Source organism: Engraulis encrasicolus, unplaced genomic scaffold, assembly GCF_034702125.1.
Source record: "Engraulis encrasicolus isolate BLACKSEA-1 unplaced genomic scaffold, IST_EnEncr_1.0 scaffold_595_np1212, whole genome shotgun sequence".
NCBI classification, from domain to species: Eukaryota; Metazoa; Chordata; class Actinopteri; order Clupeiformes; family Engraulidae; genus Engraulis; species Engraulis encrasicolus.
This window is the reverse complement of record NW_026945912.1, coordinates 1-26,543: the sequence shown is the minus strand read 5'-3', so window position 1 is coordinate 26,543 and position 26,543 is coordinate 1. Positions and strand designations below refer to the sequence as shown.

The following is a 26,543-nucleotide window of genomic DNA, read 5'->3' as shown; positions in this document are numbered from 1 at the left end:
TTTGAAAAAATGTCCTTACAGGAAGAGGGAAAGATGACCGTATGGGAAAAAATGGGGAATGTATGTGTCATTTATAACTGAATCTAACTGATATGTGGTGTGACGCAGAATGGTTTTTGTTTTTGTTTTTGTATTTTTGTTTACCTTGTTAGGTCATTTGCACAGTGTGCATTGCACAATGTTGTACAACTAATGCTTACTTTATATAAGTGGTGGCATGTTGGGGGTTGGGGTGGGGGGTGGGCGGACAAGGGTTGTTTCTGTTTCTGTGTAAATCTTGAAAAACAATAAAAAATGTTAATCACAAAAAAAGTAAACTACTTATGAGGAGAACGCGATGAGGATGTGTTGACATAGACCAGACATAGTCAACTGGCGGACTCAGGTCCGGATGCAGACCCAAACGCAATGTCATCCGGACCGAGAAAAAAATCCCTCTGTGTATAATACATGTATTAAAATGATTATTATTTCATCTTCATTGTGTGTCAAGCGAGATTTCACTGCCATGAGATCTCTAGGTGTAGGCCTATATCCATGAAGCCAATCAAAATAAAAGTATCATCACTATGACAACTCAGTGAACAAACAAGAGGCCAGTGAGACCAGCAAGTGAGGTTATTTTCTGCATCGGTCCGTAGCCACTTTTACGGACACTGGAAACATTGAAAATTTGGCAAGTGGACCTTTTCAGTTTCTAGTTGTGTACCCCTGACGTAGACAATCAATCTGATCTTACTGGATACAAAAAAGCAAACAAGGGTTATCGTAACAACGATGCAGGACTGAGATGAGAGGCCTCTCTGGATAGGACACTTAGGGCAAACTCTGAGTAGTTTATTAAATGTTATGACGCTCTACATTTTGTATGAGCAGGGTGGCAGATCTGTGGTTCGCATCAGGGGTGTCACGGTATAAAAATGTAACCTCACGGTTATTTGTGATCCAAATTATAACAGTTTTCTGTAGAGATGCACCGCATCCTGAGTTTTTGGATCCTGCCGGATACCGGATCCACTGCTTAAGATCCTGCCAGATCCGGAACCGGATACCGTTTCCTACGAAAGGCTTGAAACACATAGCCAACTTGCACACGTGGGCCCTTTTTATTACATTGGCGCAAACTATTTTTAAGACTCATTGGCTTACTGCCACACTGCCTTCAACGGCCGCTTCCAAAGGGCTTTCACTCCATGCAGTGATTGGGGTTGTGAAAGACTGACTGAAAAGCCTAGGCTACGTAAAAAGTAGAGATGCCCCAGATCCTGTTTTTTAGGTAACTGCCAGATACCGGATCCACTAGGCCTACTTAACATCCTGCCGGATCCGGATAGTCTGAAAAACCCTATTATCCTGCCGGATCCGGAACCGGATCTTGGATCCTGTACATCTCTAGTTTTCTGTATTATCACACTGTAACAATTTTGAAAAATTGTGTTGAATATGCAATGTTTAGAACGGATTGATAGTCCTACACAAACTTAAATAGTTCCATTAGAGTGTATGGAGTGGTCCTTTCATTTAAAAATAAGGACAATACCCTCAAAATCTCATGTTTAAAGGCACAATACATGAATTGCTTGTCATTCGGAAATCATGATGAGGAAATGGTCACAGTTTGTACGTTTCATCATAGAAATGAATTGCTTCAACACTGATTCCAGCTTTGACATTAGGTGTTGGGCGACCGTGTGCGCCTCCATGGCAACATCAGTAAGGTAGTGTCAGCACTGTTGTCTCAAACTCAATACATCAAAGTAGGCTAATTTCCTGGCGGCTAGCTGGTCTCATTGGACTAAATGTTAACTGCTAGCTTGGAGATAAAATTTGAACTGCCATATCCAGAGAACGGTTGAAAGCAAAGGAGAAAGGTAAAACCCAATCATTTAAGGTTATTTCCAAAAATGGGACAGTATCACTTTAAGTAAAGATTCGCTGGTTTTGAAAATGTGCAATTCATGAGCAATAAAAACGCCATAGTTCCATAAGTCTATTTGTCAATCATAAACTCAGAAAATAATTATTAGTATATATGTGCATCTATTAAATAATATTAAGTGACGTCATCGGTCGAATGCTCCATTCATTTCAATGGGGCTCCCCAACGTTCGCACGTCTGTTATTTTTCGATAACGGACGGGTTGGTCTATAGCCTATCAGACCTCTGTCAATGGCAACAAGACTTTTCACTGCTAAAGCGACTTTTCAACAAGACTCTAATCAGCTGCTGTGATAGACAACACCTGTTGTCCTGGCTCCCTAGCTGTTGCCTAGCGGTGTTCCACAACGGCACTGTTTTGTTTTGCGCAGCAACAATCTTTTGACATGAAAAACTATAATAAACTTAACATTAAATAGGCCTTAAGAAATGTCTCCGCCATGTGTGAATCCTTTAAGTATATCCATATAATAAGCGGGTTAACGTTCGGCGAGTCGGTCGCTTTGTGGAATAGCAGCACTTCAGACAGAACAAGACCCCTCCGCTCCGTGTCGGGGTCTAAAGATTCTCTCTGTCGTGCTGCTATTCCACGGTAGCGTCCTTCTCGCCGAACGTTAACCCTTACTTAATATCCAAGCTGGAGCTGTGGAAGAAAGGCAGAGGGTGGCAGCAAGGAGGGTGTTGAGGAGGATGGACGGCCTTGTTTTTTAATGATTAATGTATTTATTCAAATGTGTTGATTCAATAGCGTTAGATAACTATTAACTAGTATCCACTAGATGCAGCAATAGAAGATGAGGGAGAGGGAGGCAGTGAGGACACACACATTAGCAGCCCCACCACTGTTTGTGTGTGTGGGTGTGTGTGGGTGTTGCCCCAGATAAGTGAGTGTCAGGGTCACAAAAGTCATGACGCAGGACAGGACTCAAATAAGGGCAATTAGAACACACAGACACACACACACACACACACACACACACACACACACACACACACACACACACACACACACACACACACACAGACACAGGGGGCATTATCGGCTAATAATTGTATTATGTTATCAAGCTAATAATTTTGTCCTAGCCCTTTTTGCCCTTTTTTGTTTAAACTCATTGTAACAATGGAAAAATCCAAATTCAACTTATTGGACACTATATCCACGTTGTATTTGTTTCTAGATTAACAGGAATCTGCTAATGATGGTCATTCTCACTGAAAAATCAAGAGAGATGTCTAATTTCAGGAGGGGGGCTAATAAAATCGTCCTCAACTGTACATCCGATTTGCTTAAAATTCAGTGGTCATGAGCTCAAGGCATTGACAATTAAGACTTGTGTATGGATTTTTGATATCTTGTAATCTAAATTGTGAATGCATTAGGTATCATATTTAAAAATAGAATTGTCATAAATTCATTATGCAGCATTTATCAATGATCTTTCTTTACTGCAAGATTTGTATGGTGACCATGAACATATGTGAATGAAATGGTATTCTGACATAGCGCCACCATGTGGTAGATGAATGAAGTGCTAGAAATGAGGGGATTTATGCATTAATAGGCGGGGCCAGCATACAGTAGGCTACATGCTACGGACTCCATCTTCCGTGGGGTTGTGTATCACACAACGATGAACAAAATTGGTCATACAATGCCATGGCCACGCCCAACAGGAAGTGAGATAATTGGACTTTTTTTTAAATGTACATACAATGGAATGTCATATACTTGTACAGCAGTGTACATTTGATATGTTTCATATTTGCTGTACATGAGCTGAAGGCAGTGATGACGAACAGTAGTGGACAGATTTTTTATATTGTGTGCTATAACAAAGTTACGGCATTATGAATTTTGGTATAATTAAAAACGACATAAAAATCAACAATTCATTCAGCAGCATTTCCCAACAAGGTCCCTTTACACACTAATGTGTATGATGACTACGAACATTTCTATGTGATCTAAATGGCAATCTGAAATAGCGCCACCATGTGGTACAGGTAGATAAAGGAAGTGCTAGAATTTAAGTAACCTATACTTTCTACTTTTTCTACAGCAGAAGTCATATATATGTGTGCATTTTAGTGTACATGATCTCAACACAATGGAAATGCTAAATTGTTAGGGCTCGATGAAATGTTGAAAGCTAACAAAATGATAATTTACTGAATGAAGATACAAGAAGTAACTAATTAGGCTAGAAATGGAAATGTGTAGTGCCTGTTTTATGAAAGTTGCTAAGTTGTGTGTATCTCGCTCGCGCTCTCACTTTCTTAGAAACAAAACTGTGTATGGGGGCGTGGATGGCATACCCCGCCCCTTCAATGTAGGTCCGAGGGCCCGTCATCGCTGCTTGGTTTTGTTACTGTCTTGTGTCACTGTCATTAATATTGTGTTGCTGGTGCAACAAGCTTTTACTTTATTGTTGTTAGCATTGTGTTGTTTGTGTACATTTTTACTACTTATACCTGCAACCAAACTACTTTTGGGTATGAATAAAGTCCCCCTACCTACCTTAAAGACAGACAAACAGAAACAGGCAAGAGGGCAGGCAGGCAGGCAGGGTCATTGCAATACCTGGCCCAACCCTTCCCCATCCTTTGTCATCCTTTCACAAAGCTTACTGTGCATGTGGTTTTATGGTTCTAAACCCTGACTACCACACCTGGCTACAAGTCAGGATACACAGCTGTAAATCAGCACTTATCTGGTTGCACATTCACAGGAAAACTTTATTTGGGCAATCAAGATGAAGGCATACTAAAACTGAGGCGAAATTTTAACAACCAATGTCTTAATATCTGTTTTCATCTTTGATATTGCATTGTATATTCATTGTACGATATAGTGTCTCATGTGTATGCTGCTACACACTTTAATTCCATTTGGTTTCAACAAAGTAACTCTATTCAACCACTCTCCTCAATGAATGTTTGTTGAACCAGGCTATTTGTTTTGTAAACATGTTCCCTTAACGCATGCCATTCCACCAGTGGACCGCTGTCTTAGACACTGATAAAAACTTACCATAGTACTACACCACTATGACAATGCACAGGGCCTTTACATGTAATAATAATAATATATTTTGACTTAGTCTGCCGTTCTGGTAACAGCTAGAGTCAAGTAGAGTAGAGTAGAGTAGAGTATTGTAACTTTTGTTAATCCCAGATGAAATTAAGGAATCCCTGAGGAAATTAAGGAAATTAGGAAATTAAGGAAAATTCACAGGAAGGCATAGGCTCCTAATACATCTGATACACATTTTGCCCTGATATAAATATTGTCATGCTAATAGGCTTACACTGAACAAACTGATGGTAACCACCCACTGACATGTATATCATTGTAACCAATGTTTAACTATACGGCAACTCCCTAATAGCTAACTAATATGTGTAATCTATCCACTGTGTTAACAAGTGAAATCGATCACCTGTGTCACCATCAAGGCAGAAGAATATTTTACCTGTCCATCTAACTTAACAGCAAAAAAGATATACCAGAAATGTACAGGACACGCCCACCCACACATTCACACACACACCCACGCACACACACTCACACGCACACACACACACACACACACACAGCTGACATTCCGTTCCTACCCTCAACCTTCCCCATTATCTTACCATAGTTTTATTGGTGGTAAAAATCAAACTATCTAATCGAATTACGACACTTGCGAGGAAATGAAAGTTATCAATGTTGTAGTAAAAGGTTGGGCTACTGACAGCAGAGACTGAGACTCTAGTATAGAGTATATTTCTCCAGTCTCTCTGCTGACAGCTTTGGCCAGGCCTGGGACAAAGTCCTCTGAAAGGCTCCCCTATGACCCAACCCTAGCGCGACCAACTATCTGGGGTTTCCGGTTTTTTTTTAAACTTTAAAAAGTTTTAATGTATAACGTGCCTGTGGCTTCGAGATGTGAGATTACACTTCATTTATGGTAAGTTTCATTTAATACGTTGCAAAAGTGATTTCCTCCTCTGCAAGTGTGGGATGTTGAATGGGGAAAAGTCCCCCGAGAGTGGTTGCGCCTAGGCTGACAACAGGGAACCTTGATTAAAGTGAAATGAAAGCCCAACTGCGAAACTCCAATTCCCATTGTCATTGTGACACAGCACTCCAAAGGTCACTGCACACAACGAAATTGCATTTATGCCTCACCCGTGCAAGGGGGCAGCCCCCAATGGCACCCGAAAGGGAGCAGTGCGGCGGGACGGTGCCATGCTCAGGATACCTCAGTCATGGAGGAGGATGACTTGACTTGAAAGCTTTAATGTCCTTTAAAAGGCAATTTGATTTACAGCACAGCAGAATGAATGGCATAAAAACATATAGGCCTACAATAAAACACATACAGTACAACAAATACACTCAATAAATAGCTAAACATATAGTTACTATGTAAATAAATACGTAATAAATACAGACCACTGGTCAAATGCATCCATTAACCCAATATGAAAGTCCATAATGTCATGAATGTATCTCCCACATCTTGTTCAATTCGTTAATTGCCATGGGGATCAAGGAGTTATTTGCTCTATTGGTTCTAATATTGGGCCGGGGTATCTGTACCTGCGTCCTGAAGGAAGTGTTTGGAACTTGACTGAGAGGGGGTGGGTACTGTCAGTACAAAGTTTGTCCGCTTTCTTGGTTAATCTATAAAGTCTATTAAGCTCCTTTTGCTGATGCCCCATTATTTTCCCACATGTTTGAACAATTTTACCCAATTTACGTTTGTGCGTCACTTTGGAGTGACCATACCAGCATACAATACCATAGCAGAGGACACTTTCAATAAAAGACTTGTAAAATAAGGTCATGGTGTTGTCAACATTAAAAAAGTTTCCTTAGGAAATACAAACGTTGTTGACCCTTTTTGTAAATTGCATCTGCACAACTGTCCCATGACAACTTGTGGTCTATAATCAGACCAAGGTATTTATAATCAGTCACCACTTCAATCTCCTCTCCTCCAATAATTGAGGGGGGAGTTGGTAACGCTTTTTGTCTAAAATCAAAGATAATCTCTTTTGTTTTTGAAATGTTGAGGTGCAGGTTAGACCTTTCACAGTCAAGGATGGGGTAAGAGCACTGGTAAATTACTCCCCCCACCAACCACGGCAACCTGGGTTACAAGTCTGATGCCCTAAACGCTTACCCATGACTGCCCAATTGCTTTCTCCACGGAGGTGGAGCACAATCAAAGCATGCGACCACAAGCACACCAGGACTTGAGGTTAGACAATGGCATTCACATTGCGGTAATGTGTCCGGGTTTTCACATGCCAAAATATGGTCACCCTACCCAATTCATACAGTGTAATGAGGACCCAGTTCTGGGCACCTTCTTTTCCCAGGCCTGGGATAAATGACCCCTTTGTCTCCAACCCCTCCTCATCATTTCCCATGTTTGTAAGTATCTAGGCTACAGAAGTCACATTTTATCTTCACTGTTCCTGAGGGAAGTTCTATAATTGTAAGTGTTGTCTCAAGTTGTACAGGAAACAGCAGGAATAATTGGAAGTGTGTGTGTGTGTGTGTGTGTGTGTGTGTGTGTGTGTGTGTGTGTGTGTGTGTGTGTGTGTGTGTGTGTGTGTGTGTGTGTGTGTGTGTGTGTGTGTGTGTGTGTGTGTCTGTGTGAAAAAGTGAAAGTGAGAAATGAAAGTATAGACAGAAAATGGTCTTTTTATATATATACATTCTTTTTATGGTAAAAAGTAAAAGCTGTGATTCTCATTGAGTACTGGACTTGAAGAAAAGTAGTGTACACACACACACACACGCCACACACACGCCACACACACACACACACACACACACGCATGCACGCACGCACACACACACACACACACACGGCACACGTAAACTAACTCAAACACAGGAGTTCAGAAGGCTCTGTAGATCTGTAGGCAAGTAGGTCTGTTAACAGGCCTCAGGTGAACAGATTTCTCACCATCATTTTCACAGTCAAGTATACATGGGTTCTAAAATTTGTTTATAACCTGACTGTGCGAAACTAACTGCGCACAACTCAACCTCTGATTGTTGGAAACCGCTGTCGCTCAAAAAATTTGCTCACATGGTTGGCTGCCAGTGTCTTCCCCCTCCTCATAACATTGTGTTGATAAACACTCAGAACCCATGTATAACGTGAAATACACCTTTTTAAAAGTCAGAAATGGAGTGTTGGCATAATGGAGTGGAGTGAGCGATGTTGTGCATAGAGGATACACAGTAACATATTCAGTCTCTGTTAATTCAACACTTAGAGAGTAATCTGGGACCCAATACACTCTCAAAATGTTAAATCAACACTGTGGGGTAACACTTTATAATAAGCATGCATAAAACGCATTATAGAGACTTTGTTAGCAATTAACTAATGATGAACAAAACATTAACAAATGTTTCTAAATGAGTGGTAAATGTTATGTTAATTATATTTATTAAACATTTACAAACTGTTTGTAAGTGAAAGGAAATACTCTGTTGAAAGGTTTGTAAAATCTTGAACATACTATTTGCAGAAATTTTATAAAGCTTAGTTAATAATAAAAAACATTTGAAAAATTCCGCTCTTCATGTGGAGAGAAGGATGAGGGAGAGAGTGGTGGTGAGTAGGACCACCCTGCTGCTACTGAGTAGTCCTGGCTGGTGGTTGACGTGCTCGTCCACCCAGTTGTTGTAGCGGGACACCCGGGTGTTGACTCCTGGGAATTGGCGATCTGCACAGCCGATGCCAAAGCTCACAATGCCAGCTTGCACCCACGTAGAGCTCCGCTTGATTACCACCGGGCCCCCCGAGTCTCCCTGTACAGAGGCACACACACACACATGCATACACACATGCGTACACACATGCACACACACACGCACGCACGGACACACACACACACAAATTTTAGCAAACATGCTATTTTTAGCATTTTTGCTGACAGTTTATGCTGGGTATAGATCTTCAATTTTAGTGTGTATTCAGAATTCTGGCGTCAAGGTGTCTGTGTCTCTGTCTGTGTCTGTACCAGTGACGTCTTGGGGACATGCACAGGAATGCTACGCACCTTGTTATTGTCTCCTGTGATTGGTGCAGACCTTCGTGCTTGAGATGGACATGAGCTCATTTACATAAACTTCGCGCCAAAAAACATTCTTTATTAGGGGGTCGGACTAGGGCTGAGCGATAAGGAAAAAAAACTATATCACGATATGGATTACTTTATATCACGATAACGATATATAGGCTATCACGATATAGCACAATTACATACGTTTTCAGTTATTATCTTTATTTGCTCTTTATTTTTTCATGTCGCAAAACAACCTTTCTTTAAAATGGGTCTTTTTATTGTTAGTTTTACAGTTACATGAACTTATAGTGTGTATTGTGACAACATGAAATGTAATTAAATTATATTCAATTGTATACAACTGATAAAATTACTATCACGATATAAACGATATAGGAGAAAGGTCACGATATACACTTTTATATCACGATAACGATATATATCGTCATATTGCCTAGCCCTAGGTCGGACCTATGCCCCCCAGTGACCAGACGAGGAATCTATGCAGGAGCACTGTTTGGTTAATTTCAGGATTCAACTATTAGGCAGCGGGCCAAGAATCATAGCTCATCTAGAAAATGAGTTTCGTTGTGTCCGTTTAGTGGCAACTTAAAAACATGTTTTCTTGATCAATTTGGGGGTGCTGAATCCAAATCTGCCTGTTGCCACGGCGTCAGCCTGCACGTTTGGCCACCACAAGGGGCGCTATATTCATTTTTGCTTATTTATGGGTATAAACAGAGTTTTAAAGTTTTCTTTCCTATTCAGTTATAACATTTTACAGATTGCTTTGTAACAACATTTTCCATGAAACTGTAGACTTGGTGTGTGTTTGTGTGGGGGGTTGTGGTTGCAGGGGGCTAGTTCAAACTGACTTGGACCGTTTCTTTACTTCAAGCCATGTTTTTTTTTATCGAACAACATACATATACATTACAATCTAGACTCAAGATGGAAGAAAATACCAAAATATGACACATAGGCCGCTGCGGACCAGAAATCATAGCTCATCTGGAAAATTAGTTTTGTTGTGACCTCTTAGTAGCAACTTAAAAAATATGTGTACTTGGTCAATTTGGGGGTGCTGAATCCAAATCTGTCTGTTGCCAGGGCATAAACCTGCTCCCTTGGCCACCACAGGGGGTGCTACTTCGTTTACCTTATTTATATACCGGTAAGTGCACAGAAAAGTGCACGTATAGATTTGGCACAAATATTCATTAGTGTGCACTCTTTAAAAAAATGCCCTTGGCCGCGCAGAAAATCCAAGCTGGCGGCCATATTTTAAGATGGCCACCCTCTGCACTTATAAAGAGGCCACGAATAGCTTTAATTATGATAGCATGAAATACTGCAAATGTTATCTACAATCCACTTTTTAAAGAAGAGCATTGTCCATTGATAAAATCCAGATGGCCACCGTTTTCAATATGGCCACCCTCTCCACTTATAAATAAGGCAAAGAATCGTTCACTTAGTGATGTGTCACATGTGATGTGTCGGGGGCGCACAGTTTTTGAAGTGACGCCCCCGTTTAAACCCAACTCTACTCTGAGGAATGAGCTGCACAACACCAAAGACACCAAGACACAGAAGTACGGGTTTAACAGTTATTTAGTTTATTTTCTAAAAGAGGAGTTCAAAGGGTAATGAATCAAGTCCCAAACATCATCCAGAGTTCCCATAGTTCAAACCCAACCAGCCCACCGTTCATTCGAATGCCCACGGTCCATTGGGCGGGGTCTCCGCTATTTTGCGTCTTCTCATGCGCTCTGCTCACATTATGCTGGGGGAGACAGGGGTGGTCAGTAAAAGTTCTTTTCGTCGCAGGCTACGGTCATAGGCAACGCACAACACACAACTCCAGTTCGTTAACCAAAATATAAACAACACAAAAAAACTAAGGAAAACAAAACACGGCAACCAAGAGGGCACACCTAAGGAGTTGTTGTCTGCGCTGGGTAAATAAAATAGCAGTCCTGCGAGCAGCCCCTTGTATAGGCCTACTGGAGTCTGAACTTGGGTGAGAGAGATAGAAAAAGAATGAGAGAGAGAGAGTGGGGGGGCAGGAGAGAGAGAGAGAGAGAGAGAGAGAGAGCGAGGTCAAGACTAAGAGAGAAGACAGAGTCGATGGGTAGCGTGCCTTTCCGGGAGGAGGAGGCTTTCCACGGGGAACGAGCTCAATGCAGTCACTTAACTTCTGGGGCGGGCGTCTCCCCCCCTCTTCATTCTCCGCACGGCATCCACCTGTTCTCCGAACGCGGACCATCATCATCCTGGATGTCGTCTCGCGCCTTCTTGGAGGGTGTCAGGTCGCCGGGGTTCCGATCCGTAGGATCTCGCAGTGCATTCCTCCGTCGTTTCCCACCCGAGGCCGGCTACCGGCAAATGTGCCCCCCTTCCTCCAGCACGCTCCCCAGTTCAGGTCGTCACCGCTCCTCTGGCTCGCCATGGTCTCCTGCCCTGTGCGTTCTCCCAACCCTGAATAAAAACGTCAGCCCAACTCACCTGGGCCAATCACAGCTTCCCACTCTCCCACTTCACCTGTTGCACGTTACATTAATTAACCAGTTTGGTCTCCTCAGTCGTGTCCAAAACAATTCCCTCCCCCACTGAATATAGTCACCCTGTGACAGATGCAAACATGGAGTTTGGCACAAATGTTCTATAGAATACACCCTTTTAAAAAGTGTGATGGCCACCAAAAGAATCCAAAGTGGCCACCATTTTTCAAGATGGCCACCCGCCTCAGAAGACCAAGAACTGTTCACATAATGAAATTTTGGCATGCAATTTCGCACCCTTGTTCATTAGAATATACTCTTTGAAACAACAACATTGTTCACAAGAAAATCCAAGATGTTTGACACGTTTCGAGAGGCTATCCTCTCCACCAACAATTACTAATGCTAACTAACATATATGCATTTACTTCAATGAAATCAACAAATTACTGAAGAACAATACTGTATACATGATACAGTCTGAAAAGGAGCTGTGATTTCTTATTCAAAAACATGATTCACAAATACTAAAACTGCACAATATAATGTCAAAATCTTGACAGGACTGATGTAAAAGGATTAAGCAGAACTGTACTTCACATTTGCAGCTTCACTAGACTATGCATATAAGACCAAGCCTGAGGCATGTGCACCTGCCGCACTTAGCAAACTTTTACTACTCTTTGCAATGGCTGCCCTGTTCATTCTTTGCCAATCTTCTCCCGTCAGTTGGATTTCATTTCTTTGAGTTCTGGTTGGCATATGCTTCAAAACCCACAGGCACTCTGCTTGATTTGTTGCATATTATGTAGTGTGTTGTATCAGTGCTGCTGCTGTTGGAGGGATGTCTTCACATGGCCTTCCTGCAAAATACTTAATGGCTCGCATCACTCATCACTCATACAATCTGCAGTGCTGAATCTCTCATTCCACTACTTTCCTTTATCATTGGTTTTGAAGGCTGTGACCATGTCACAGCATGTAAAAGCATGGCAGAACAGCATGTATTAGGCCTTCTCTTGTCCAATTGTGTTGTAAAGTTTGTGGATGACAATGAATTGAAGGCTCTGGGTTTGGCCACACATCAGCCTTAGATGTTGCACATCTAGACTTGAGTGGAGAAAATTGCCATTGGTATAATTTGGCAGGGAAAAGTAAGAAAAGGTCACACCATGCATTAACTTTCTTTTATTATTACACAGACGAGGTTCGGCGATCTGCCTTACCATAATTTGGCATGGGAAAAGATGTGGCTATTGGCTTCCTCCTAGGACCATGTAAGCCTATCTCATTCAGAGAGAGTTTTGGTTGTACCAAGTCTGATGCAGACGGCAAAAGATATACAGCTCCCAACTTACTCAGGAAAATCTCAACATCATCAAAGTTGACTTGGTCAAAGATATCAAACACAATCAATTCTATCGGAGATGTAGGGTCTCGTGTTTCCAGCACAGCATCATGCCAATCATTCCAATGTCCTTACCTACTGTACAACTTGGCCAAAATGGAAGGACTGTAAATGCTGTGTAGTTAACAAGAAAATAGCTGTGGGTTCATAGCCTAGAAATCTAGACGCCCCTAGCGACCGCAAATTGAATTTGCTCCCGGGGGCAGTCTAGTGGACCCCGGTCGTTTTGCGAGGCTGAAAGTTATCCGATGACAGGGCCAATCAAATCGCGAGGGGGGCTGGGCTACCTAGTAAACAGGAAACTTTCTAAGAAGAAGCATGGTGTCTGTCCGTGCTACGTACAGCACGAAAGTGTTTACTTAATTTAAAAAGCCTGGATGATAATACATTTCGTGGCTGACATGGATTGATGTAATAATACACCATGAACTTATCGGACACAAATAGATCTCAACACATTACCATTTGATCATTCGATGTTTTAAACTAGCTCGGTAAGCTAAGTTGAGCATTTTCCAGAACCAGATAGTCACACGCTATTATCAGACCACTACTGTAGGTATGCTGCCCTCGGCCTGCGTTACTGTTGCAGAACTAGACAGCTAGCTAACAGTTGAAGAGAAAGCAAGCTGAAGTGTGATTTTGTCCTTTTATTTTCTTTCTTTCATTTCCTTACTGACTTGACTTGCATTTCCACATTCACTTTCACTTCTCTTAACACTTCTCTTTACTTGACACTCTCAAACTGTAAAACTGTAACAGAAAACGAAATAAAGATACATGAATCTCACATACTTTACCAATTCCACATGACATGAAACTACACGCAATCCAGCGGTCTAATTTCAGCATAGACAAACGTGACCTAGCATAGCTAAGTAGATTCAGATTAGCCAACATTTCCAGTCAGGTAAAACATCACTTCAGGAGCCAAATAGATCGACAAATACAACAAAATAGGAATGCAATTTCGTTAACAAACTAAATCTTACACAAAAGCTTACTTACAGACTTAAATTGTCCAAGGCACAAGTGTGAAAAGAATACAGTTTGCGGGAGAGATGAAGTCCGGTGGCTTTACGGCAGAAAACACTAGAAACACTGGCAGGAACTAACCAGGAAGTAGATTTGCGCTTAAGGCGCAGTACCGCGAGAAAATCCACTAGGTGGCGGTATTCACCATAAGATTTACGGGAGTCATACTAAACTCAGGCATGAAATTAAATGGAAGGCAGAACATTTAGGTGTAGAATGAAATTGCTGCCCCAATTTCTAATAAGACACATGCCATTAAAAACGAGACATTTGGGAGCTTTGAAAGTCTTTGAGTAGCTTACTAAATAGATGGGAATGACACCTAGTCTACCAAGCTAGTGGCTAGCTAACCTGTCGTCAATGGGTATACAGCTAGCTAGCTAACACCGAACATGCCATGTTGACAACAATCATAAATATAACCATTTAACAAGCCCCAAATTGCTCGACATTTCGCTGGTTGATCAAGGAGGGCCATGTGGTTGAAAACGAGGCATTTTTTAACTGTATAAGTGAAAACACGATTTATTAGGAAACTTGTTTGTGGCTGTGGTCATCACACGCATTCACTGCTACGACGGCTGGAAGTTGCCGCTTCACCTACAAAGAGGCCCTCGCTAGTGGCTAGCTAACCTGTCGTCGATAACACAGAGCTAGGTACCCAGCCTTGTATTATATGCCTGCCCCGAATTCTAATAAGATCCATGTCATTAAAAACGAGACATTTGGGAGCTTTGAAAGTCTGTAAGTCGCTTACTAAATAGATGGGAATGACACCTAGTCTACCGAGCTAGCGGCTAGCCAACCTGTCGTCAATTACACAGAGCTAGGTATCCAGCCGTGTAATAGTTATGGGTATACAGCTAGCTAGCTAACACCGAACATGCCATGTTGACAACAAACATAAATATAACCATTTAACAAGCCCCAAATTGCTCAACATTTCGCTGGTTGATCAAGGAGGGCCATGTGGTTGAAAACGAGGCATTTTTGAACTGTATAAGTGAAAATACGATTTATTAGGAAACTTGTTTGTGGCTGTGGTCATCACACGCATTCACTGCTACGACGGCTCAAAGTTGGCGCTCCACCTACAAACACGTGTCGCGTGTACGTTGTGAAAGACAGCTGTGACGTTACACAGAAGTGTGTGGGGATTGGTTGTTCCACCATCCTATTGCGTGACGTTGAGTGCTGAAGCAACTGTTTATCCCGCCCACACTGCCGCCCAGCCCTCCTAGACCCTGGTACAGCTTTTTGCTGTACGGGTCTGGCTCGCGCTAGGCTTGTGCGTTCCCCCAACTTGTCAACTTGGATAACACCACCAAAGAAAATGGAATCTTGTACAAGAACGACCACTAGCTGGTGTGGCCAGGAGTGGCACTGCAGCTATGTTATCGCAGCCAAGTAAATAATGAATGGGTGCCAATGGGGCTGTACGCTTCTCATAGAACTATCTGCCTGTGTGATTTTTTCCCTGGAAACAATGGAGTCGCGTTCGATAGATATGAGTAAGTGAAAGCATTTGCCAACACGTTTGCATCTTGTCAAGTGTTAGATTCGTGAAAATGACCCTTATTTCAACTATAGCAATGACATAACAAGTGACAATCGACTTTACGGCACTACGCCATTTGTTTTGTAGTTTTAAGTCTGACTTCAGATGTCGATGTGTTTAAAGTTATGTTAGGATTGTTGCGGACACCTGTTATTTATTGCATTTAAGGTGGTGGAAAAGCGGCATGTGTACATTGGGTAAAGGAAATGACTGCGCTCATCCTTAAGAATTTGGGCACCTTCAATTAACATGTTGGACGGCGGTGGGGGGTTTTGAGGTGTGTGACCGTAGATGTCTCTGCTAGGATCAGTCAGAGTACGTCTCTCGTTAGCTCTGGTCGTGAATAGTCGCAGAGATTCCTCAGCCAGCAGGTATTAGCCGAATGCTAGCGTGTTGCAGGACAAAACTAACACGTCTTTGGGAGAACAAAGCCATGTCAGGAACCTTTAACTTCACTTCTAATACAACTTCCATGATAAGGTACAGAATGTGCACACATCTTTACAAACCAGAGAACAGAACCGTCACAAATCCTTGCTAACGGTAGGGACACATACACGCGAATTTGCGAACTTTGCCATTCATTCCTATGAGAGAGGCGAAGGCAAGCGGTGGCGAGGCGATGGCAAGCGACAGCAAGCGAACAGGAGCGAAGCGAAGCGAAATTATTAAAGAAAGTTTAATGTTATGCAAATGAGGAGCGAATTCGCCTGCCACGGCCCAATCAAATCAACAACATAACTGTTCCATTCCATTTGATTTGCCGCGACGACCTGATGACGGTTGAATTTCGCCTCTCTTCGCTTCGCCTTGCTTCGCCTCCTATGTGTCCCTACCGTGAGCCATTTAGCCCAATAGGCTCCCATTCATCTTTTACTTGGCTGCGTTCGCCAACGGGGCTATAATGGGAGCCAATGAGAGATGCCTATCTCATAGCTTAGAGAATTTCTGACGCCACCTTTGCCAATTTCCTCAGTGGAATTTAAAAGCCACCAATGCATCAAAGCAAATGGGAAATGAGGCTGTTCAAAGTTTTTTGGAATATATCTGCTGATAAGGCCGAGACTAGTTAGAAAATCCAGCTGACTGGGGATAGGAAACTAATTGAAAGTGTTCTGGGTAATTGGGTCTCCCATTACAGAGAGTAGAGAATGGCTCAGACGGGTGTATGCTACATGTCTTATTTGTCCACTGTCCAGCCTTACACAGTTCTTTTCGAGATTTTGTTATAGGACTACACTTCTAATATTGATGTTGTTTTGCTTTAAAAATGGCGTTGTGCAAAAATAGCAGATTTTTTTGCTCAGACTGTATGATAGGATAGTGATCAAACTGATTTTTTTTCTTAAAATAATTGTATTGCAAATCAGTTAATATAGGCTAAGGAGTCATTGGTGGAAGGTGGCCATCTTGGAATTCCCTGAGGCCCGCACCCTTTTTTCAAAGAGTGGATTCTGATGAACATTTTGTGCCAAATTGCATGCTTGCATCATTAAGTGAACTATTCCAGGCCTTTTTTACAAGTGGAGAGGGTGGCCATGTTGAAAAATTGTGACCACCTTGGATTTATATTTTTATATTTGCATAATTATCATAATTATAAATAATAATAATACTATACAACTAATAATAGAGTCTTACTTAAAATTATGAGAATTTTGTCTTTTTCAATTTTATGAAAACCTTTGGCCCATAATTGGCAATTAGGCCTACTGTATTCTACATTATGTCTATCAGTCTTGAGTGAAAGAGTCATGCAAAGGCAAAAGACAGTAACTAAGTTGTGATTATGTGTTTTGTGTTCATAATTACAATCAGCCATGATCTGCTAATTATCATTCATGTCAGGCAATGAATGTTGAATTAACAATTAACGGTTTACCTGTGGTATGTTTCTCACCATACAATTTCCTTATTTTACAAGACATCAACAAACCATTCACAAAGTAGGCCATGTTTAATGGAATCTACACATCAACTTCACCACTTTTTCCTATATGGAATTAACAGTAGCTGCAGTGCATTTCAAGCAGTTCAATCGCCTACCAAATGGTGGCGCTATCATCGGTGTATGTCATCGGTCATCGGTGTCATCGGTGTATGTCATCGGTGTATCTGTGTATCTACAGCTATGAAAGTATATATGGGTATGAGGTATGATAGTAGGCCTATAAAGTATCAACACATCCAAAATGGTCATTTGTTTAAAAGCCACTCGCAACTTTTTGGCATGCACATTCATTTGTCTACCATAAATGACAATTAAAATCTCTTCAGTTACGCCTATAGGCCTATCACATAATTTGTGTGATCATATGATGCAGAGTGTGCCTTTGCTACAATCCTAGATAGTAGGCCTAACACCTATATTGGAGTAGCTTAACAGCATAACAATGCAGCTCAATTTCATAGGCCTATTCTAATTTCTGCATTAGGTTTTTAAAAAATAGATTCACCATCATGTAGGCCCATCTCAGCCATTCCCCACAAAGATGAACAGCATTAGGCTATATAACATTGGAAACTATAAAAAAACACAACATTTGTGGTTTTCAACTGAATTGATAATGAAGTTCTATTAGGCTACATATGGCTTTAGGCTTAGGCATTAGGCTATGTTTATAAGACACCTCACAATTAACCCCTCCACTGTCATCCATTAGGCCTATTTAGATAGGCTATTTGAAGCATGGTGCTCAGAGATTAGCAATGGGCACTGCAGAGGAACTGGAGTTTTACCCACCATTAATATTGAATTAATTTGAAATTGCTTTTGCAATTAACTTGGAAATGTCAGATCATGAAAGAATTTTTAGACTAAGTCTTGTGACAAGGTGTAACAAAACTTGTACCTCCCTAAATGATGGATTTGGTGGTGTTACTAGGCATACTCCTGTGTTAGATTACCTTCATACCTGGCTTCACACGCGGGATTTTTTTTTCAACTCCACCGCGAACGTGCATTTGCGTTTCTATCGGCATTGCAGTCCGTCGAACCGGCGGACAGATGCGCTTTCGCTTGTAAACATGGGGCGCACTGGCTAGTCCCCTAGGCTACTTCTTTCGGACACATGGTGCGAAGTGGCTAGATTTGATGAGAAGGGCGTGACTAATTTGTGAACGGTAGAGAGAAACCTGGAGTGGAGTCAAATGGAACGGAGTGAAAATTACAGTGCAGATGAATTAGGTCTATATTTCAGGCAGTCCAACAAAATCCCGGACATTTCTGAAATTCCCCCCGGACATTTTTTTAGGTCTCAAAAGTAGGACATGTCCGGGGAAAACCGGACGTCTGGTCACCCTATATATATGAGCAAAAACCAAGTTGCCACCTGATCACTCCGACGAACTTGCAAGATAGGATTTCTGGCCCACCGCCTATATCTCTATCTCCGTTTCTTCTCTCTCTCTGTCTTTACTTTCACGGACGTCTCAGAATCCTAACGACTGTGATACATGTACGTAAATTCCACTCGCTCTCAACCTGCTCGCTCGCCTCGCTTGGTGACGTAACATCGTTTCCCAGTTAAATCAGCTTAGCTTAGCAAATGCTGTGGTCAAACAACCGTCTCTCTTCAATCACAAACACTGTATGTACAAATAAAAATGATGAAACAGGAGCGAATATATTGGTCACCTTAACCCAAGTGTAATTTATTTTAAAACCATCATTGTAAAACGATCTGCAGATTTGACACCACCGAAATCAAAACAGCCTCCATTTTTAAATATCCCAGTATTGCTGGTGACGCACATGACGTCACGGCGTTGAAAGCTCTCCCATTGAATAACGCTTTGCGGTGCCGCTACATTTTTCAGCCAAGCTCAACTTTCTCGCCTCGCTCGCCCACCGCCCGCCACCCTCGCTTCCCTACGTCACCACCTCTCGCCTCGCTGCTGCGTCCCAACGGAAAATAATGGAACGCCACGCCTCTCCGCTTTGGAAGCGCCCATCTAAATCAGGCGTAACGTTCACACTCTGTGACTCTATGTGTGCCGTGCGTCCTTGAGAATGTTAAGTTGCTGTTATTGGGTTGTTACTGTGCTGTGTGTGTACTCGCGGTTGTTTGTTTGTTGCAACATTGCGACGGCAGCGTGAGTATGTGTACTACCGTTTCTGAGTTCCGTTGTGTCTCTGTTTATGTAATGTATAATAGCACTTACTGTTTCTTAATGTCCGTGGGTTTGTCACAGGGCAGATTTATGCAGTAATCTGTTACTTTGGCAGAGTACATAGGTCCGTGTTCAGTTAAAGGGCTGCGTCAACGATTGTTCTCTGTGCATGTAGGTACGCCAGAGCGCAAGTCTCGACCTTAAAGGAGCCGCACTCCTTTTCTGTTGCAAATCACACTTGCTGTGTTTTCATTGGGTTCGACATGTGTACTTTGCTGTAGGCATTACACATTTATGTGTGGGTAAGGAGATCTGCTTTAGGCAGTTTCCCCTCATTTTTCCTTTCCTTCACTTGTATATATTTTGTATATTGTTTTCATTTATTCATGAATGTTGTGCATTCGTGTTTATTGTGTTAATTATCAGTAGCGTGGCGTGGTGTTTTTTTTTTTCACGGATGCCACAGAGAATTAAATAGCCTATTAAAGAACTCTTTTTTTGCAAGGCGCGTTTTTTTTATTTACTTTTTATTTATTTTTTTAACTTTAGGGAACGAACATGCAGGGAACAACAAACTATTTAACAGATAGGCATAGGCTATATGACGCCAAACCCCATGGGACACCAGGCAGGGACGTAACAGATGCAAAAATCAGAACACTGCTAAAAATCAGAGCATTGCAAAAAGAAAGAATTAAATAAACAGATCGAGAATGTAGGCGATAAAGAAATGCCATGCGTCTTTCATATTTGCAAAGTGGTCCATGACGGCATCATAGATTTCAAAGAAAGACATTTCTAATAAAGAACATTTTTTTTTTTTGCAAGGCGCGTTTTTTACATAGGCTATATATTTGTAATTTATTTAACTTCAGGGAACAACGAACATTCAGGGAACAACAAACTAATGTAGCCTACTGTTTAACAGGTGGCCTAACCTAGGCCTATGACATCAAACCCCATGGGACACCAGGGACGTATGCAAAAATCAAAACATTGCTCTCACTGCAAAAGAAAAACGGCATGAAAGAAACAGATCGAGAATATAGGCGAGAAGGTTATGTTTAAGAGAGGTGGATGTTCGTCCTCCTGACAGTGCTGGTATATGTCATTCACAGGCTGTGCCGCCTCTGGCGGTCATCTGGCATTCATAGAATCACAGTTACATTCGTAACTAGCGTTCGGTTTCATTTGTAAAGAAATGCCATGCTGTCTTTCATATTTGCAAAGTGGTCCATGACGGCATCGTAGAAATTGCCATTGGCCTCCAACTCATTCACTACGGCAGAATTAATCAAAATGGAAGCTAGGTTCACAAGTCTGTCCTGTGCCCAAGTGCTTCACAAGTACGTTTTTACTCTTTTAAGACAGGAAAAGGACCGCTCGGCAGATGTGCTTATGGCTGGTATAGTCAACATAACTTGGAGCAGCTTGCAAACCTCTGAAAACGTGATCTGCAATTCATCCTCAATAAAAAGCTGCAACAATTCTGTTGGTGACTTGTGGAAAAACGCATTGGCATACAAAGAGCGGAGCTCATTGCGCAGCTTCTGCTCGTCAAAGAAGGTAGCGTGTCATTTTTCCAACGCCTCTTTGGTCCGACAATATTCCGAAAATTTGCCATTGACCCTACAGCCCACTAACTCGAAAAAAATAAACTAAACCCTTTGCTCCGACAGCTCAATGTTCCGACCAATGGCTGTCTGGGGTTGGTCATCATCCCAGGTCGTATGTCCTGCTTTTCCCGGTGCCAAGTAGGCTAGACTTCAGCTGCATGCGCTGCGACGAGCACATAGATGCCGTCTGAGTCGGTCTAGCTGTGCCCTTACCAAAACCACCCCTAAACATAACCAGTCATTAATGCAATGTTTCTGAGTTTTAAATTTGTGCCTTGACCAAAACTTTCCCTAAACATAACCTGTCACAGACAGCATGACCACTGCGCAGGCTGTCAGACTCAGAGATGACGGTTATCTAAAGCAGCTTTTGGTCGGAACATTGGACTGTCTGAACAAAGGGTTTCATTTTATTGGTAAAAAGTTATCTGAGACTAAGTGCTGTAGGATCAATGGGAAATGTTCAGAACATTGACGCATAGGACCAATGGGGCGTCGGAAAAACGAGCAGACCCCGTCAAATAATGGGTATGCTCTGATCAGCTGAGCCAACTCTTCGCTGGGAAATTCAGCAGGCTTGCTCAAAGTTGGGAACAATGTGTGGTCTAGAACCCGAAATAAGCTGATGTGCTCCATGTCAGCGAATCTCTGAGTCATGTGTCCTGCAATGCTGTCAAGAATTTGGAAGTACAGCCGTCGGTAAGAAAACAAAGTTTCTTCCTCTGCGTCTTGGTGCGGATTGAAACCCTGCTCGAAGTCATCCCAACCGCAGCGGCAATGTTTGCGTCGTGGTGCAGTTTCTCCAGCAAGCTGAACCGCTTCGTCATAGAGGCCACTAAAGCGCTCGTCTGTGTGTAAGGATGTGATTGCGCTAAGTGTGCCCTTGACGTGTTCCTGGCATTTTTTGATGTCAGCTGTCTTGCTTGGCAAGACTTGGAAAAGCGGTTCAGTGAGACTGAATATGGTCTGAAAGACATTCAAAATTCTCGAGCTTGTCTCTCAAAGTCTCACTCAGTGCGACGGTTTCTTTGTCCCAGCCAGGCTCAACGATGATCCTATCAAAGGTGACTAGGAGGGCCGTGCGCCCCACATGTATGGCATGAACAGCGCAGCTTTTGAAGTTCCACCTCACAGCAGAACCACCGGGCACACGCACGGAATGAACACTCCGTACAGCAATGCTGTTCTTTTACATGACCGTGAAAAGAAGCTGTGGAACACATCAAGATTGGAAAAGAACACTTTCGCCGCCTGAATGTCCTTTGTGCCCTGAGCCAAAACCAGATTTACTGTAATTTGTGAGCAGTGAATGAACAGTGCATTAGGACACTGTGATTTCACTATGGCTTGCACCCCACCATGCTGTCCGCTCATGCAGCTGGCACGTCGTAAGTTTGACAAACCAATTTCTCGACTGGATTGTATGCCTCAATAGCTCGCATTGTAACGTCGGCTATAGCTCTTGCATCCCTGCCCGCACTCACATCATAAAACCCAAGGAATCGCTCACACACACTACCTTTGTCATTGACATATCGAACAATGACAGTAAGTTGACACTTGCTCGATATGTCAGATGTGTCGTCTACCTGCACAGCAATAAATGGAGAGTTCTTTATTTCTGTGTCTGTCTGTTTGTAGATGACGGCTGCTACACTTTCCACAATTTCATTTTGGATTGTGTTAGACATGCCAGTGAACACAGTGGCAGTCTGAAGATGATCAGACGTCGTGCTGTCAAACTTAGCAAATGCCTTGATCAGCTCCACATACTTGCCCCTATTGGCACTGTCAGCTGTCTCATCATGCCCCCTAAACGGCATCTTATTCCGTGCAAGATATACGACAGCAACCACAAGTCTCTACAGCACCTCCCTGTTTTTTTTACTTGTTCATTGTGCCTTTGCCGGTTAATGCCCCTTGCAATGTCCAGAGCCTCATCAATCCTCACACGCCCAAAGTACTTCAGTTTTACGGCACAATCGATGTGTTGTTTGCTTTTTGCATGCCTATCGATTGACCTAGACATATTGCCTAAATCTGAAAAACCAGAGGAAGCCCACGGGTTGTTCAAACTGCACGTATCTCTATCAAAGAGAAGACATGGCCAGCAAAATAGCTTTTCATAAGGGTTGGAGCAGGCGTCACCCAACAGTTTTTTTCTTCCTTTTAAGGGTGCTGACCAAAATATTGTAAGACTGAAAAATGAAAAAAGGTCGCACCATGCATAGGTTTCTTTATTACACAGACGCGTTTCGGCACTCTGCCTTCCTCAGTGTGGCACAGTGTGGCTGGCTGGTAGCTCCAAATTGCAAGAGCTTTTTTGCTGAAAAATGAAAAAAGGTCGCACCATGCATAGGTTTCTTTATTACACTGACGCGTTTCGGCGCTCTGTAACACAAATTGCGTCCTGTGGTGTGACATGTATGTCAATGTTTGTGAATGGGCAGCTGCAAGGCCAACTACAAGGGTCTTAAAGTGATACTGTCCCATTTTTGGAAATAAGCTTATTTTACACCTCCCCTTGAGTTAAATAATAGGGTTTTACCGTTCTCCTGTACTTTCAATCGTTCTCGGGGTATGGCAGTGCAAATTGTACCTCCAAGCTAGCAGTTAACATTGAGTCCTATGAGACCAGTTAGGCGCCAGCTGGTCTCATAGGACTCAATGTTAACTGCTAGCTTGGAGGTCAAATTTGCACTGCCATACCCCGAGTATCATCCCTTTCCCTTGTTGCCAAATCAAAGACGGGGGGATTATTAATCACATGAGCAGTCTGAGCAATCTGATTGGTCGAGCTTTCATTTTTTTCACAAGCCTCCAGAAAATTAGGCTGCCAACTCCAGTTCGCACTACTTCTAGCAATGAGATGATGAGAAGTGTAGTACTTAATTTCACCAGATGATTACTGGGGAGGGGCTAGGGGCGCTATTTCCCCAGCAGCAAAATTCTCACTGAGAAAACGAGAGGGGAAGGAACATTTAAGCAGGAGACTTGCGATAGACACTGTTGGGAAAGTTACACAAAAACTGTAATGCACTACTTATTACATGTTACTGTCATTTAAAAGTAATGCCTTACATTACAACATTACTTTTTTTTTAAAAAAGTAAGGCATTACACTACTTTTGCATTACTTTTAGTTACTTTAGCCAAAATTACTGGAAATAAGGATTTAGCAATCTACAGTGCAAATCTATGAGGTGGCATGACTTTCACCTGCCATCCACAAGTCGTTTTGGAAGCCTGCAGACTGAAAACCAACATTTTCAGGAATTGCGTCTTACCCACATACAATAAGGCCTAAGAAAAATAAAAGTTTGGTTCCGGATGGTTGTCAGGTTTGGTCATCGTCCGGTCGGATTTTTTTTTTTATTTCCAATTTTTTTTTCAATTTCTTTTTTTTTTATGTCCGACCCCCCAACCCCTCACATGCGCCAGATTTTGTCATAAATGTTGTTGAACAATGCCAAGGACGATAGTGGAGTTGAGGTTTGATAAGTACAGCTGAAGACAATGAAATATAATAAGCATTAATGAGCCAAGAGGCCTATAATATTTTATTTCAAATTGATTTATTTCAATTTTAGTGATGTTTAGTTGAACAAAAGTGAGGGGGGTGCAACATACTTATCCCCCCGTCGGATAGCCTACCCTGCCGTGTCCCTGTCTCGTGCGAATGGGATGCATCCCCTCCTTTCCTGACTAATTTGGTGGTGCTATGGCACCTCTTCAAATCGTCAAATTGTTTGTAGGCTACTGTTTTTCGCCGTGGAAAGCAGTTTGGGTTTACAGTGTGCATTTAACTTAAAATGTTCTTGGCGTCCTTATTTTCAATGGAGTCAAAGTAGTGGGCATATACCCATCTTGAAAACGAGCAAGCTGGATCTTCTGGATCGGTCATCCTTTGTCAGCCTGCCATTTCGAGAGACGAAGCGTGAAAGAGGAAGCAATGCTCTACGTGAAACTTTAAAATCTCTGCGCGGACGAAGGCTATCGTAGGCAATAGCTGATCTCGCGGTGATCCGCGAACATTGTATAAAGAAAACAAAATACCCACACAAAATTGAGGTGAAAAAATGCGTTGTAATGTGCAAGTTACTTGCATTGTAACGAGGACATATTACCGATTTTTTCCCCTGTAATCAGTTACATTACTGCGTTACTCAAAAAGGTAATGCATTACAGTAATTAGTTACTTTTGTAACGAGTTACTCCCAACACTGGCGATAGACAATGTTTTCATGAATAACGAATATGAAAGCTGTTGTAGGGGGAATAAGGAGGAAAATAACGGATGCCTTGCATCCCTGGGCATATGCAACCACACGCCACTGTTAATTATGATTATTATATCATTCATTATGTCATTATGTTTTAGTAAACCACGGTTTCATCAAGGCCTTTAAACTTGTGTGTGTGTCCTTTCATTGAGAATTATCCATTTTTGTTCTTACCGGACAACCTGTGCAGTTTGCTATTTTACCTGGACCAGCCCACTATACAGTCCTTTTTGTGTGTCATACTTTGCACCATTTTTCACAGTGTGGCATGCTGGTGTGCGACTCACCTGACGCATGCACACACGCACACATACACACGCACGTAAACACAAGATTGGTGTAGTACTCACATACACACGCAGACACTTACACACACGCACGCACACGCGCACACACAGACACACACATACACATGCACACATTGTTTAATTTTATTGTTTTATGCTTCTTCTTCTTATTATTATTGTCATTGTTATTGTTATTGTTACACACACATTTTTAGCAAACTTGATCTTTTTTGGCATTTTCGTTCCGATTTACATTATAGATCTTAATTTTTAGTGTGGCATAACAGCATGTGACCTGACACACAGGTACGCATGCACTGTGTGTGTGTGTGTGTGTGTGTGTGTGTGTGTGTGTGTGTGTGTGTGTGTGTGTGTGTGTGTGTGTGTGTGTGTGTGTGTGTGTGTGCTGTATCTAACTGACACATTACCTGGCAGGAGTCCTTGCCCCCCACCCCGAGTAGTCCAGTGCAGAGCATGTTGGAGTTGATGGTGACGCCTTCGGTAGCGTACTCTTTACTGCAGGCTGAGTTTGACACCACGGGAACTTCTACTTCCTGTAGTGTCTGAGGGTAGGGCAATGGCACTGGACACGCACACAGGCACGCATGCACACACACATTATTTATTTTTATTGCTTTATTTTTTATAATAATAATAATAATAATAATAATAATAATAATAATTATTATTATTATTATTATTATTATTATT

General features: G+C 42.1%; 1 protein-coding gene across 1 annotated transcript; it reads right to left on the bottom strand.

The window, feature by feature from the left end:
* Positions 1-7,802: 7,802 nt before the first annotated feature.
* LOC134444561 (tryptase-2-like) lies at positions 7,803-26,415 on the bottom strand (the record flags this gene model as incomplete). The annotated part of the gene is made up of 2 exons (XM_063193830.1): positions 7,803-8,771; positions 26,261-26,415. Coding segments are annotated over 2 exons (386 nt in total), but the record flags the coding sequence as incomplete, so codon positions are not given.
* Positions 26,416-26,543: the final 128 nt, after the last annotated feature.